Source organism: Heterocephalus glaber, unplaced genomic scaffold (assembly GCF_053883595.1).
Source record: "Heterocephalus glaber isolate CG9 unplaced genomic scaffold, H.glaber_assembly_v1.0 deba00000122, whole genome shotgun sequence".
Classification (NCBI taxonomy): Eukaryota; Metazoa; Chordata; class Mammalia; order Rodentia; family Bathyergidae; genus Heterocephalus; species Heterocephalus glaber.
This window is the reverse complement of record NW_028258138.1, coordinates 77,056,783-77,072,399: the sequence shown is the minus strand read 5'-3', so window position 1 is coordinate 77,072,399 and position 15,617 is coordinate 77,056,783. Positions and strand designations below refer to the sequence as shown.

The 15,617-nt window shown below is 44.2% G+C and overlaps 1 protein-coding gene across 5 annotated transcripts in view; it reads left to right on the top strand.

Annotated features, from left to right (window-relative positions):
• Positions 1–15,617, top strand: part of Xylb (xylulokinase) — a 42,953-nt gene that overhangs the window by 655 nt on the left and 26,681 nt on the right. For 4 of the 5 annotated variants that reach the window (XM_087216529.1, XM_087216527.1, XM_004835244.4 and 1 more), the window contains exons 2-7: positions 580–662; positions 4,204–4,273; positions 8,066–8,146; positions 10,229–10,315; positions 10,876–11,004; positions 12,006–12,071. In XM_087216529.1, the coding sequence (XP_087072655.1) occupies positions 580–662; positions 4,204–4,273; positions 8,066–8,146; positions 10,229–10,315; positions 10,876–11,004; positions 12,006–12,071 (516 nt within the window). Of the gene's footprint in view, positions 1–579; positions 663–4,203; positions 4,274–8,065; positions 8,147–9,387; positions 9,577–10,228; positions 10,316–10,875; positions 11,005–12,005; positions 12,072–15,617 lie in introns of those variants that run through there. The other variant, XM_087216538.1, reaches the window with a different exon arrangement.

The window sequence follows — 15,617 nt, the reverse complement described above, 5'->3', positions numbered from 1 at the left end:
TGGGCGTGGGGTACCCAGGGAGTAAACTGTTGCAGACAAACCCCTGTCCTCAAATGGTCAGGGGAAGCAGGCCTCATCAATACCTGATGCGAACATCGGGTTGCCTTGCCGCGGTTTCCCCATTTGTTCAGGAAAGGAGCTATACTCTTGAGTGTCTCTGGCCTCTGGGAACAGCCCGTGCACCCTGCCTGGCCTCTCAGACCCGGACAGACAGCCCCATTCCCACCCCTGAGTCGCCTCACTTAGCCTTCCATCCTTGCCTTAGGACTTTCTCAGGCCTCCTTGCCTGGGTCCAGAACCAGCGTCTGTGAATTAACGCTGGAGGGCCTAGGGTTTGGCTGTTTGGGAAGCGGAGTTTCTTGGGAGATACATGAGTGGTCCTACTTAGCGTCAGATTCTTCATTTCACTAAATCTTTGGGTATGCCTGGAGATAAGCCTCTGTTGCCATGGTTACAATGATGCACCCTAGCTTTCAAGAGAGTCACTAGACTGAACCCTATCTGGTGATGTTAGTAACCCATGGACCAGTGCAGAAGCTGAGAAAAATTCTTTACATCATTTTAAAAAATGCCTTCCAGGTGAAAGTTGTTGCTGTTGATGCAGGGATGAATATCTTCTATGAAGACAGTGTGCATTTTGACAGAGATCTTCCAGAATTTGGGTATGTGCCTGGTATATAGGGTTGTGTGTGGGGGGGGGTATGGTTTTGGGCATCCCCAAACTGTCTATATTCATAGACCACACTGTTCTGGCTTCACCAAACTGCAGGAGAAGTGGTCTTGTTAGACCTCTGAGCATTTTTTTTTTTCTGTACCTGGGTGATTTCTACTGTTCCTTCCCAACTCCATTCATTCATTCGTTCATTCATACATGCATTAAGTACCATTTCAGATAGGCTCTGTTCCAGACACTGTGAGGGGTACTGGCATTCAGTGGTTGTGTCAGTCCATTTTCTGTTGCTTATGACACAATACCGTAGACTAGTAACGGCAAACCTCTTAGAGCTTTCAATGATACAAATAGCTCACTGTAGCACATGTGCCATAGGTTGGCCACCACTGCCACAGACTCATAACACAATACTGCAGTTACAAAGAAAATAAAGAAAAGAGGTTTGTTTTGGTTTGTGGTTCTGGCTGAAGGTCTAGGGACCATAGCTGACTATAGCCTTCTTGGATTTCAGAGTTCTGAGGTGGTACAGGGCAACACATGACAAGGAACAAAGATTGTTCATGTCTCTGTGTGTGTGTGGCATATATGTGTGTGCTTATGTGATCTCCCTCTCTTTCTCTCTGGCCTTCTACATCCTAAGCATTTACTTCACCGCTAAGCTATACCCTCACCTCTTCCTCTTATAAAGCTACCAGTTTTCATTCATGGAGGGGTGATGACCTTACGTAATCCTTATCACAGAATGATTACATTAATTGTGGGGAAATGGTACATGTACATAACATATGTCAGTTGAGATAGTTTTGCTCAGTTGCCCAGGCTGGCCTTGAATTTATGATCCTCCTGCCTTATTTTCTTCAGTAGCTGGGATCACGCCACATTTTATTCATTCATCAGTTGAGTGGACATCTGGATTCTTCTTTTTTTTTTTTTTCGCTATTGTGAATTATGCTGCTGTGAATATTCTTGTGTGTTATGGATTGAAGTGTGTCTCCTGCCCCAAATGCATATGTTGAAGCCCCAGCCCTCAATATGTCTGCACTTGCAGATGGGGCCTTTGGGTAGGTAACTAAGGTGACCTGAAGTCATAAGGCTGGGGCCCTGATCGGACAGGACTGGTGTCCTTATAAGAGAGACACTGCAGCTTTCTTCCTGTGTATGCGAATACAGGAAAGGCCTTGTGAGAACATAGTAAGAGGTGAGTGTCTGCAGGCCAGAAGACCTGCCTCAGAAATGGAGTTTTCTGGTACCTCGGTCACAGACTTCCAACCTCCAGAACTGGGAGAAAATAAATAATCTGTTGTTGAAGTCACTCGGTCTGTGGTATTTTGTCATGACAACCTGACCTAATACAATGCAAGTTTTTGTGTGGATGTATGTTCTCATTTCTGTTAGGTATTTATGTAGAAGTTCTGGGTCATATGGTAACTCTGTGTTCAGCATTTTGGGGTACTGGTGTACTGTTTTACATTTGCACCAGTAGTAAATGAAGGTTCCAGTTTCTCCACATCCTCCCCAACATTGGTTACTGTTCATCTTTCTGGTTGTTTGTTATAACCAGCCTAGGGGATGTGGTGTGCTATCTATTGTTGTTTTTATTTACATTTTTCTAATGACTAATAATGTTTGATACCTTTGCCATTTGCTTACTTTCTTTGGAGAAATTTGTCCAGATCCTTTGCCCATTTTTAAAAACTGTGCTGTCTTTTTATTATTGAATTGTAAAAGTTTTTTTTATATTCTGGACACAAATCTCTTGTCAGGTATATGATTTCCAAACTTTTCTGCCATGCTGTGAGCCATCTTCATCATCATTATTATTATCCTTTTGCAGATGTGGCTTGAACCCAGGGCCTTAGTACAGTGCTACATCCCTAACCCTTTTAAAAAACGTTTTATTTTGAGACAGGGTCTCACTAAGTTGCTAACCCACCCAGACTAGTTTGAACTTGTGATCCTCCTGGCTCAGCTTCCCAAATGTCTTCACTTTCTTTTTTGGTACCAGGGATCGAACCCAGGTCCTTGCGCTTGCTCAGCGGGTGGTGAAACCACTGAGCTAAATCCCCAGCCCCTGTCTTCACTTTCTTGATGACCATTTGAATAAAGTTTCTACTTTTTTTTTCTTGGTGCCAGGGATCGAACTCAGGACCTTGTGCTTGCAAAGCAGGTGCGGTGCCACTGAGCTAAATCCCTGGCCCTTTACTTTTAATAAAGTCTTAATTATTTTTCTCTTTTGTTGTTTGTGCAGTATTTGTTACATTGCGGTGTTACTATTATAATTACTTCATAAAATAATTGGAAATTTTTCTTTTTAGGTGCTATGAGACAATTTAAATAATATTAGAAATACTTTTTAAAAGTTGTGTAAGACGGGGAACATAGCTCACTGACAGACTCCTTGCCTGACACCTACAAGGCTCTAGGTTCAATCTCCAGCATTGCAAAAGAAAAACAAAAAGGTTTTGTAGAATTTTTCTGTGAAGCTATTCCTTTAGAGGTGTAGGGTAACTCTCGTCTTCCTTCTCAGTGAGAATTTCCAATTTTAAGTTGTTAAATACATGGTGGAAAGTTTGAGTTACAATTTTCATTTGCTTTGTAAAGACAACTTTTTTTCTGGTGAATTTTTATTGTCCTTAGGTTTTCCGCCTTTTTTTTCCCCGACAGTATCTTTTTAAAAATATCAGTGCAATTAAGGATACTCTATGTACAGAAAAAGGCTTCCGTTAAAAGAATGTAATTCAGTGGGCATGGTGACCCACACCTGTAATCTCAGCTACTTGGGAGGGTAATGCAGGACATCTGCAAGTTAAAGGCCAGCCTGGGTAACTTAGCATGTCCCTGCCCCAAAATAAAATAGAAGAGGGCTAAGTATATAGCTCGGTGGTAGAGCACTCGCATAGCAATTATGGGGTCCTGGTACTGAAAACAATAACATATAATTCCATGTGTTTTGACAGAGGGAAGGAGACCTGCACCTGTGAAAGTACCAGTATAGTCAGGATACAACACGTTTAGATCCTTAGGGATGGAGTGGCTAGCTCACATAGTTATTTAATGATATCTTTACCTTTAAAGCCTTTAAAAAAACATTTTAACTCAGAGTTGGAAGGGTTGGATTTTATCAGATCAGCTCTTTGCAGAGGGTGGGAAGAGGGTTCCAAGAACCTTCCAGGACTTGAAGTTCAAGGAGTCCCTGAGCTGCTGTTATGGGCAAGAACTTACTCCTGCAGACACAGCCGTCCTCCACTTCTCCAAACTTGTGGGCTTTTAGTCCAATCCACACTGCCCTGGTTCCCGTGTGACTAATTTACCAAGTGACACTATCCCTGCCTTCCCGGGCCAGCCCCTCACACCTGCAAGGTTCATTGGGAACACACTTTCTGAGAATGCCATTTCTTGGCTTCTCTGGATGATCCATGACTTCCCTCCTGCTGAGGGAGGGAGGTCTCCAGCACCCCACTGTGGGCTGGGTGGCAGTACTGAGCCTGCCCTGAGGCTCCATTTCACATTCTCTCCTCTTCTCCCTGCAGGACTCAGGGCGGGGTGCACGTGCACAAGGATGGGCTGACAGTCACCTCCCCGGTCCTGATGTGGGTCCAGGTAAGCACAGGGATCCTCTTCTGTCCCCAGCCTGTCTGACCAGCAGGCTTAGTGATTTCCTAGGAAGCCCCTGGGTGGCTGTTGAGTAGCTGTTGAGACCAGGTCCTCAGGGTTAAAGGACCCGTGTGGTTCCTGGGGCAGGTTCAGCCTCACCTGGTTTCAGCACTCACAGGCTGAGGGAGATCACAAAAGGCTAACAGGTCTGAGAGCAACAGTGGCTGGCAAGTCCTGCCAGAGCCAGAGCCAGAGCCAGGCTTTCCCAGACACCTGCAGTCAGCCCTTGGGTCTCCATTGTATCTTGAATTCCAAACACAGCTCTTGGGGTCTTAGTCCTTCAGCCCCAGGGTTCGGGCACTCAGAATGATGACATATGACCTGACTAGCCAGGCCTACTTCCTTGGGTCCAATAAGAAAGAAGGATGCTTGAAGCCAGGTCTGGTGACCCATGGGGCCACAGAGCCAAGGATGTGGGCAGCACAGACAGGCATGATAGGGCTGCGACTGCCTCCTACGCCAGATACCAGAGTCCTTGGAGACCAGCCAAAGGCAGCGCCTACTTTATTTGACCAAAGCTTTTCGAAGTCCTCCATACCTGTTTAAACAATTCCTGTTTTAATTTCTTTCTGCTAAAGATAACTAGTATGGTTTCTTTTTTATTGGCCTGAACATGACTGTTCCACTGGAGGACTGGGGTAAGGGATGGATTTTTACCCAGTCAGGTTGAGCTGGACTACAGGGTTGGTGAGTGGGTTAGAGGTAAGGGTCACTGTCAAGAGGTCCCAGACCTCATCTTATTAAAAAGCTTCTGCACAACAAAAGCAGTCACCAGCAGAGTGAAGAGACAATGCACTGAGTGGGAAAAAATTTTTAGCCAGTGGTACCTCAAAAGAAAGACTAATGTTCAGAACATATAAAGAACTGAAAATAATCAGTCCACCCAAATTTAAATACCCAATTCAAAAATGAGCATCTGTGATGAATACACACTTCTCTGATGAAGAAGTAGAAACAGCATTTAAATACATGAAAAATGTCCCATATCACTGGTCATTCAGGAGGTGCAAATTAAAAGTGTTGAGATTCCACCTCACTCCAGAAAGAATGGCTATTATCTAGAAATCAACCAACAACAAATGCTGGCAGGACTGTGGAGAGAAAGGAACCCTTCTCCACTGTTGATGGGAGTGCAGACTGGTGCAACTGCTGTGGAGATTCCTCAAAAAACTAGGATTAGAGGTCCCATATGACCCAGCTATTCCCCTGCTGGGTATCTTCTGAAAAGAATGAAAAGCATCATACCACAGCAATATATGTGCACCCATGTTTGTAGCAGCACAGTTTTTTTTAGTTCTTTTTTTGGTACATTTTAGGTATACAATTTGTTTACATTTATCATTGGGTGTTTGTACCTGTACATGATATATCTTGGTTCTTATTTTTTTCCCCATTACCTGTGCGCCCTTCACCCCCTCCGCCCTTCCCTATTTACATAGATTTCATTTCCATTTTTTTTTCTTTTCTCATAGTTTTTCCTTTCCCTCTTTTCCTTTCACCTTCCCTTCCCTTCACTCCTTTGTCTTTGGACCTTTTTTCGTATTTCAAATCATCAATTATTCATTTTAATCATTTTAACCGTTGTTTACACTATCAGTTTCTCACACTAGAGAAACTATTCAGTATTTACACATGTGTGTCCTATTTATTTCACTTAAGGGTATGACCTCGATATGCATCCATTTAGCTATAAATGACTCTAGTTTTTCATTCTTTATGGCTGAGTAGTACTCCATTTTATTAAAAAAAAACACATTTTCTTTATCCAGTTTCCAGTTAATGGGCACTTGGGCTGTTTCTAAGCTTTAGCTATTACAAACTGTGCCACTATGAACATGGGTGCACATATATCACTGTGGTATGATTCTTTTTAATTCTTTGGGGAAGATACCCAGCAGGGAAATAGCTGGGTCAAATGGGACCTGTAGTCCTAGTTCTTTGAGGTATCTCCATACTGATTTGCACAGTGGTTGCACCAGTCTACACTCCCACCAACAATGGAGAAGGGTTCCTTTCTCCCCACAACCCTGCCAGCATTTGTTATTTATTGATTTCTTGATAGCAGCCATTCTTTGTGGGGTGAGGTGGAATCTCAGTGTTGTTTTCATCTGCATCTCTCGAATGACCAGTGATGTTAAACATTTTTTCATATATTTGTTTGCTGCTTTTACTTCTTTGTCTGAGAAATGTTTGTTCATTTCAGATGCCCATTTTTGAATTGGGTCTTTGAATTTGGAGGGTCTGATTTTTTTCAGTTCTTTATATATTCTAGATAGTAGTCCTTTGTCTGAGGTACAGCTGTTAAAATTTTTTTCCCATATTGTAGGTTGTCTGTTACCTCTGTTGGTGGTTTCTTTTGCAGTGCAGAAGCTTTTTAATAAGATGAGATCTCAATTGTTGATTCTTTCTGGTAGTTCCCGTAGCAGCACAGTTTTTAATAGCTAAATTTTGGAAAAAACCCAAATGACCGTCAACTGATGAATGGGTAAAGAAGATGTAGGGGTTTTTTTATATAGTGGAGTACTACTCTGCCATAAAGAATGATAAACTCAAGACACTTCTAGGTAAATGGATGTACCTTAAGGACATACTTTTAAGTGAAATAAATTGAACACACATGTGTAAATATCACATTGTCTCTCTGGTGTGAGAAACTGAAAGTGAAAACAAAGACCAAAAAGAATAATAAATATAGCGAAAAAGGAAGAAATTGTTCAAAATGATACCGAATGTGAGATACTTTCTGAACTTAAAATGTTTTAGCCAAAAAGGTATGGTATTATTAGGAAGTGAGCTGAGAGATTAGCAAATGAAAATATATTCTTTTTAGATCATGATACACTGTGTATTTATCATTGTTAATCTCTAATCATTTTTGCTATGAAAAATTATTTTTCATAGAACAGGTTTTATATTTTCTTTATTAATATCTACTTCTATTATATTAAAATAAAAACTATTAAAAATAATAAATAAAAAAGAGGTCCTGGATGTAGGTAAGGTCATCCACTAGGCAGAGGCCTTCACTTGGAGAGGTGAGTTGGGGTGAGACATCCAGGCTTGGGTTGATTTCTGATCCAGGGGGATTTCTGATCTTGAGCATCCCCTGCACGAGGGTTGACAAGCAGGGCGCAGAGTGCAGAGCAGTCAGGGCTAGAAGAAGTCCACTCAGCACAAGGCAGGGACGAGGGCCTCAGGCTAATGCTAGAGTAACGTCTTTGTTCTCAGAGAAGCATGGCCAGGGTGACTTTCTGTCTCCTGCTGTGACGTCTTAGTGGCTTATCTCTCCTGTGCCCCACCATCCACCCCACCCATGGAGTCCTGTTGAAAAGAAGGCTCCATCCAGATAGCAGCAAAGGATGGAGGGAGTGCTTGGGACAGATGGCTGCCCCTCCACCCACATCTTCTACCTTGGGCTGCTGCTCATGGGGAGTCTGAGCTAGGAGCTGCTTCACATTTTGCATCCTGAGGGCTTGTGAGTCACAAATGGGAGAACCGAACTGAGGATTCGTGGTTTATGATTCCATTTATTTAAAATATTTTTAGCATCACTGACCTTTTTACTCAGTGGATACCTGCTTGCTTAGCACGTCCCGGTGCTTACAGACCTGTCATCAGGCGTGTCCTCATTGGCCCATAACCTCCTGCCCAGGCAGCTGCTTGCATTCATTTCCATTTCGAGGCTCACCTGGTTCCATGGTTCAGTGCAGTCATGGTGGACTTTGTGCTTCTTCTCAGGCTCTGGACATCATCCTGGAGAAGATGAAGGCTTCAGGTTTTGACTTCTCTCAAGTCCTAGCCTTGTCTGGGGCGGGCCAGGTTTGTTTCTAGCTACCATCTGCCCTGTGGGGGTGGCTGTCTGGGGTAGAGGTGTGATGATTCCTCTTGTAGCATGCTTTTTGTTTTCAGTGAAAGAGCCTCCAGCCATGTCACCTCAGACACTGTGTGACTTGCCTCCTTGCAAAAGGGTCTGAGACAGTTTTTAGGATTTATCATTATAGAAAGTAGGACACTGTGGGAGAGAACGGAATAGTGGCCCTGTTAAAAGGAGAGGGAGCATTTGACATGAATTTATTGACTGTTTGCTTTTCTGTTTCCTGGAAGTAAAGGCAAAATAAGAAATGATACTGACTATGGGAATAGCTTTAGTAGTAGAAAGAGTAGCAATGACAACATTAAGCAGCACGGACTGTGCCCTTAGTGTGAGGCAGGTGCCGCATCGAGGAGTTCCTCTCCGCAACCTGACTTGGCCCTGACCATGATTCTAAGGTGGTGCCGGCCAGCATGAGAGCTCTGGGCATGTCAGCTCTGCCACTGGCCTTCCAGTGGGCCCTTGGGCTGTGTCATTGGCCTTCCAGTGCATCCATATCCATATCCATATCCATATCCATATCCATATGTCATAGGGTCACAGTAAGTGTTAAATACAAAGAACAATGCCTAATACATAATAAACCTCATTTGAGTGTTATCTACTGTCTTATCATCTACATTCACCTGAGGGAACTGAGACACAGTGAGGTGATTTCACCTGCTCAGGATCATGTGCCAGCCAGGTGGGGAAGTCAGAACCCACCAGCAGTGTCATTCTCTAGTTAGTGTGCTGTGCTGGAGCTGCCTTGCTTCCTACTGACCACTCGGTTTCACATCCTAATTAGGGAGCATGAACTCATTTTTCTAAAGAAGGCCTTTCTCCCCTCTGCCCTCACAGGAACGTGTTCTGGTTCTTATTAAATTACAGAGTCCCTGGGTCATCCACAGCCCTCACTAGAACCCTAGGCCTGGATCCCTTCTCCTTCCTAGACATCTGCCACGTGGCCTGGCATCCCACAAATACCTGAAGCATAGCATGTCCAGACTGAGTGCTCTGTATCCTTCGGACCTCTCCTGCCATGGATTTCCCTTCTTGGGGAATTTACCCAGTCCTCCCATGGGTATAGTCCAGTTGTCCTGACCCCTCCATCTTCCCATGCCACATCCAAGGGGCCCTTGTACCCTCTAAATTCTTACAGAACTCTGAATCTGTCACCTCTCTGCCAGCTCTGCCTCCATTGACCCAGGCCTGGTACCAGTCTCCTCTCTCTGGGCCTCTCCTGTGACCTCCCTGACTCAGCCTGCTTCTGCCTGGCTCCCACAGTCCCTGTCCATCCAGCCCCGGCCACATTGCTCCTCTGCTCACCCCGGCTTCCCACCACCTCTGAGAGGAACTCCAACCACAAAAGCGTGGATTTCAGGCGCTCTGTGCTCAGGTACCCTCCTCTCCTTCCAGCCCATGCCCTGCATCTGCAGGCCCACCACTTAGAAGGCCGCCCTTTGCCAGACCTGCCAGGCTCTCCCCTAAAGATGCTGTCTGCACAGAACACCCAGGCACCCAGCTCTATCCTAACACTTGTGTCCACTCTGCCCATCTGTACCCCAGCTTGTTGGTTCTCTATGTTCCCACATCCCTGTCATGACAGGGTCTATGATTGTACATTTGTATCTTATCTTTTTCCTTGACTCAACTCCATTGTCCTGAAAAATAGGGTCAATAAATACCCCTTTTTTTCTGTCCTGTCCCTGGCAGGATCCAGGTGCTCAATACATGTTTGTTGAATGAATGAATGAGTGAATGAATTCCAGGCAATATTGCCATTAGTATCTTTATATATAATTTTACAAAAAACACCAAGATACAGACCAATAATTCTTTGTTGGATCCTTCCTACAGGTGTTGGGGTCTCAGGGTGAAGTTTCTCCCCATTTTTATAGAAGTGAAAACTGAGTCTCAAAAGTGATGAGCTCTGTGACTGAGAGGTGGCAGGGGAAGCTTGGAGCCCAGTTCTTTGGCATGTGCTCTGGGATCTTTCTGTGACACCCGTGTGTGCTGTATGAACATGTGCTTGGATTTCCCCTCAACAGCAACACGGGAGCGTGTACTGGAGTGCTGGGGCCAGCCGGGTGCTGACAAGCCTGTCACCAGACCTCCTGTTGCACCAGCAGCTGCAGGTAATGGCCATATTCAGTGAGTCTGAGAAACTCTAGATGGGTGGAACGACCCCAAGTCCTGTGGACCCTTAAGTCCAGAGCTTTTTTCCACACTGTTGAGCATGTAAGAAGGTGGCTTTGGCAGTAGCTCAGTACTATAATCTGCGCCCCCACCCCACCCCCGACTCTTTCCCTGGTGTGGAGATGAGGATCAGGTACTAAGGACCCTAGTCACATGAGCCCCTTGCTTCCCAGAAAGACTTTGGCTTCCCCTCCCACCGTCCCTTGGTTCCTGATGCTCCTGGGGATGCTGCTGGGAGGGGGAGCCTCTGGCCTCCCCCTTCCTCCTGGGTTTCAGGAGCTCCCATGAAGCCTGGCTTTGCTGCAGCTGTAGCCCCTTCCTGCCCATCTCCAGGGACACCCATTCTGCTGGATGCCTCACTAGTGGATCCCTTCAACTCCATGCCATTGGGCCAGGCAGAGGGTTTGCCTGCAGGTCTTGTAAGGGCACATCCTGGGCAGTGGGACCATGCCTGCTCTTATGGGCACTGTGACTGCCAGCACCTCGCCCCCTCTTCCAGGCCTGTTTCTCCCTAAGTGACTGCCCAGTGTGGATGGATTCCAGCACCACGGCCCAGTGCCGCCAGCTAGAAGCCACTGTTGGGGGAGCCCAGGTACTCAGCTGCCTGACAGGGTCCCGTGCCTATGAGGTAAGCAGCCCAAGATGGGCCAGGGTGGGGCTGAACTGTCTTCCCAGATATTTGGGAAGACACAGTGGGCACCCAGCCTCTGTGAGGGATCCTGTGAGGTGGTGCGGTGCCTACCCTGTGGAGCCAAGATTGGACATGAAGGCCCCCGGGTCCTGGTCCTGGCTGCATCACCTTCCCCATTGCACAAGGGCAGCCTTTTCCCAGGTATTCACAAGTGAAGGAGCTCATGTAGAGCTGCTGTATGTAGGAGATGACAGGTTGCATTCTCTGTATCCTCATAACAACAGGATTCCCACTTTGAGTAGTTATGAGACTGAAAGGAATCAGCATGGCAGATAGGTGCTGGGCCTAGATATAGGGCCTCAGTCCCAGGAGTGGCTGTGATTGGCCAGTTTGGGCCACGTGGTCTCTGGAGTACAGATTTGAGAAATAGGGCCAACCCTGCTTAGGACCCTTGAAATAAGAAAGTAGGTGGGGAGATAGCTGAGTTGCCTGCTCTGGTGCCTTGGTCATAATTGTATTGTAAAGAGCAAAGTTATTCATGAAGGCTTGTTCAGTTCTAATGTGTGAAAGCCTGTCCCAGGAAGGCCCAGAAGTTATGTCCCTGTCCTATGGCTATAACATGATTATTTTGTTGCCTGAATATTTGATTACCAAGCACATTAAAGATTCAGAGTCCTGAATCTTGGGTGTTTAGCAGATACCAAACATTTCAGGATTTGGGACCTTTAAATGTTTTTGCTGGCTGGGCGTGGTGGCCCACACTGTAATCCCACAACTCAAGAGGCTAACATAGGAGGATCGAAAGTTTGAGGCCAGCCTGGGCCCCATAGCAAGACCCTGTCTAAAAACAAACAAAAAATACTAAAATTGATCAGTTAATTAAAGCTTATACTATTCCACCAAATAGCTAGAGTTTGCTATGTTAAACTTACTTTAAGGAGTTGGTTATTCATTCTGTGTAGGATTTGGGTTTCTAAGAATTTGTACTCTTTCCCCAGCGTTTTACAGGCAACCAAATTGCAAAGATTTACCAGCAGAACCCTGAGGCCTACTCACGCACAGAGGTTTGTTCAGCATTCCTGTTCAGTTGAAAGTCACAGTTGAATTTCTTTTATAATCCTTGCCTTTAGCATGAATATATCTTAGGTGCATTGGCTAAAAAAATGTGATGAGTAGACAATGAAAGAGATATTAAGGAGTAAAATCCTTGCCAGCATGTGCAAAGCCCTGGTTCCATCCACAATACGGGGAGGTGGGATAATGGTATCTAAATCATGTGCTGTAACGGTTCAGTCAAGGATGGACTCACATACACATGGTGGTCCCGTAAGATTATGGCAGAACTAGGGGCATAGCTGAGCGGCAGAGCACTTACCTAGCATGTGCAAAGTCCTGAGTTGAGTTCCCAGCAGTGAATAATAAAAAGGATTATAGTTGAGCTGAAAAATTCCTATCATGTAGTGACATTACAGCCATGCTAACATCGTAAGGCCATATTCACATGTTTATGGTGATGCCAGTGTAAATAAACCTACTGTGCTGCCAGGCATATGAAAGTGTTATATTGTTTAATTTTGTTTTAATTTATTTTTATTAGTACATGTTTACAATGCATAATGATTACATTCACCACAGAAAGGTGGCCCATGTACATAACACATCTTAATTCTATTTACTTCCTCTTCCTTTCTCTTCCCTCTCTATTCTTTCTATCTCTTGGTTCCCTTCCTATTTGCAAAATATCTATTTCCCTGTCTCCTATTATCTTTTATTTTGCACTTAGTTTTCTCGTATAAAAGAGAAACCATGTGATATTTAAGCTTGTGTGTCTGATTTATTTCACTTAACGTTATTGTCTCAAGGTACATCCATTTTCCTACAAATGACTCAAATTTATCCTTTCTTATGCCAGAGTAGTACTCCATTGTTTATGAACACAACATTTTCTTTTTTTTTTCCCGGATCGAACTCAGGACCTTGCACTTGTCAGGTAGGCAGGCCATCAAAATCCCCAGCCCCTCACAACATTTTCTTTATCTATTCTGTTGATGAACATATAGACCACACATGAGCATGCATGTATCACTGTAATAAAATATTTTTAGCTCTTTATACCTACAAGGGGTATAGCTGGGTCAAATGGAATTTCTAGTTTTAGTTTCTTGAGAAATCTCCATACTGGTTTCCATAGTGGTTGTACTAGTCTACACTCCCACCAATAATGCAGAAGGGTTCCTTTTTCCCCTACATCCTTGCCAGGGTTTGTTATTATTTGATTTCTTCACAGTAGCCATTCTTTCTGGGGTAAGATAGAATGTCAGTGTTATTTTACTGTTTACATTTTTCTAATGCCCAATGATGTTGAATATTTTTTTCATGTGTGTATTTGGCCGTGTGTACTTCTTCTGAGAAGTGTCTATTCATTTCAGTTGCTAATTTTTTATTAGGTCTTTTATTTGGGAGGGGGTCTGATTTTTTTGAGTTCTTTTTATATTGTAGTGTCTGAGGTATAGCTGACAAAGATTTTTTCCCATCCTGTAGGTTATTTTTTCACTCTCCTGGTTGTGTCCTTTGGTGTGCAGAAACTTTTCAATGAAAATGTTATTCTAAGTTTCTGATGTTGGTTATTTTTATTTTTTTAACTTTTTGTTTATGTTAGTTATTCTGAAGATAGCAAAACTATGCTTGTTTAAAAATATAAAAGCAAAAAGAAAATCTGTACCTTTCCTGTGTTTAGATATACAAATACCATTGTGTTGTAACTGCCTGCAGTATTCAGCGTGGTGATACACTGTAGAGGTTTGCAGCCCAGGAGGGTACAGTGAATAGCTAAGTATGTGGTACGCTACAGCGTCTAGCTTTGTGCAAATACACTGTGGTTCCACAATAGTGAAATCATTGCCTAATGATGCAGTTCTTGAAAAGTATCCTAGTCAGGCCAGGGATTTAGCTCAGAGGTTCCGCTGCCTGCCTTGCAAATGCAAGGATCCGAGTTCAATCCCTGGTACCAGAAAAAAAAAAAGGTATCCTAGTAGTGCGTGACTATTCAGTTTGCTTTTTTCTTGTCAGGCTGTTTCTAAAGAGGAGGGAGAAATGGAATTGTGAGAAAGAGAAGTCAAGGGCTGCCGTGACCAGGAGGGGTTAGGGTGAGGCTGGGGGCCTGGTGTCTTCTGAGGAGGCGATCTGGGTGCCCTTCTGGCTCTGTGCACTGACTTTCGTGTGTGGATGGTATAGGATGGTGATGAGGCACTTGATCGGCATGGATCAGGGTTTCCTTGGAAGTGGGGAGAGCTGCACCTTTGTGTCTCCAGCCACAACCCTTTACCCAGAGCCTGCATCACAGAACCCACATTCCTTCCTGGCTACACAGTTGCTGAAAGCCAGCACTTAATGTTGCTAGAGAGACTGCTTCATACCAGGATAGTGATTGCATTTTGTAACAAAAAAATGATTAACTCACCTTAAACCACAGGATTTTTTTCTTCTTTTGCAGTACTGGGATTGAACTCAGGGCCTCACACATGCTAGGCAAGTGTTCTGTCATCAAGTTACATTCCCAAACCTTTTTAAAAATAGTTTTTAATAATACTTTTGGATAGTTATTTAATAATATTAGAGCATATTAATTACACAGATTGTTGGGTTTTATTTTGCCCACTCCCTTTTTGAGACAAAGTCTTGCTAAATTGCCTGGACTGACCTTGAACTTGCAATTCTCTTGCCTCAGCCTCCCAGGTAGTAGCTAGGATTACAAGTGTGTATCACTGTGTATGGCCAGAAGTACATTTTTGGTTTTTTGGTTTTTGGGGGATTTTTTTGGTACCAGGGATCAAATTTGAGACCCTGCGCTTCTGAGGCAGGTGGCAGAACCACTGAGCTAAATCCCTGGCCCCCAGAAATACATATTTAATCCTAGAAATTAGCTTGTAGTTTATTATTTAATGAGTCATTAGTCATTGAGGAATGAAAAACCCTTCTCAAATTCTTTGTACGGAACACAAGTGACCTTATGGGGAGAGGAGATGGTGGCACTGTGCCCACTAGTCAAAGAGCCCATAGTGGTCTTGTGGACTCAGACCTTCAGGCTGACATTTAAAATCCCTCGGTGATTTCTCTGGCACGTGATTGGGATCTCTGGCTTACAAGAAGCAGCTTTCACTTAAACTTTCCTCAAACCCAACAGTGTCTCAGTTCGTTCTGAATCCCATAGCCATGCATGATCCACTTCCCTCTGAGGAAATATGAAGAACATAGAAATGGAAGGGATGCAAGGGTAAAAGTGCCCTGCACAGGAATTCCATGGAAAACCAGCTGCCCTATGCATGTGTTTCCATAAGGCTTTAGTTTTTTGTTTTCATTAATCATACAGTTTCATGGCCTGTCAGAAACTGCAGAAAGTGTTCTCTCCAGAAGTCAGTTCTTAGAGTTCTTGCTGCTCTTATCTAGGATACTCAATCTCCATCATTACTTGGGCGTTTTCCTAAAACTTTCCACTTTCCTCCCCAATCCAAAACTCTCTTCAAATTTGGAATGGTGGTATATGCCTGTAGTTAGTCCCAGTGCTGGGGAGGCTGAGCAAGAGGAGTGCAAGTTCAAGGCCAGCCTGGACT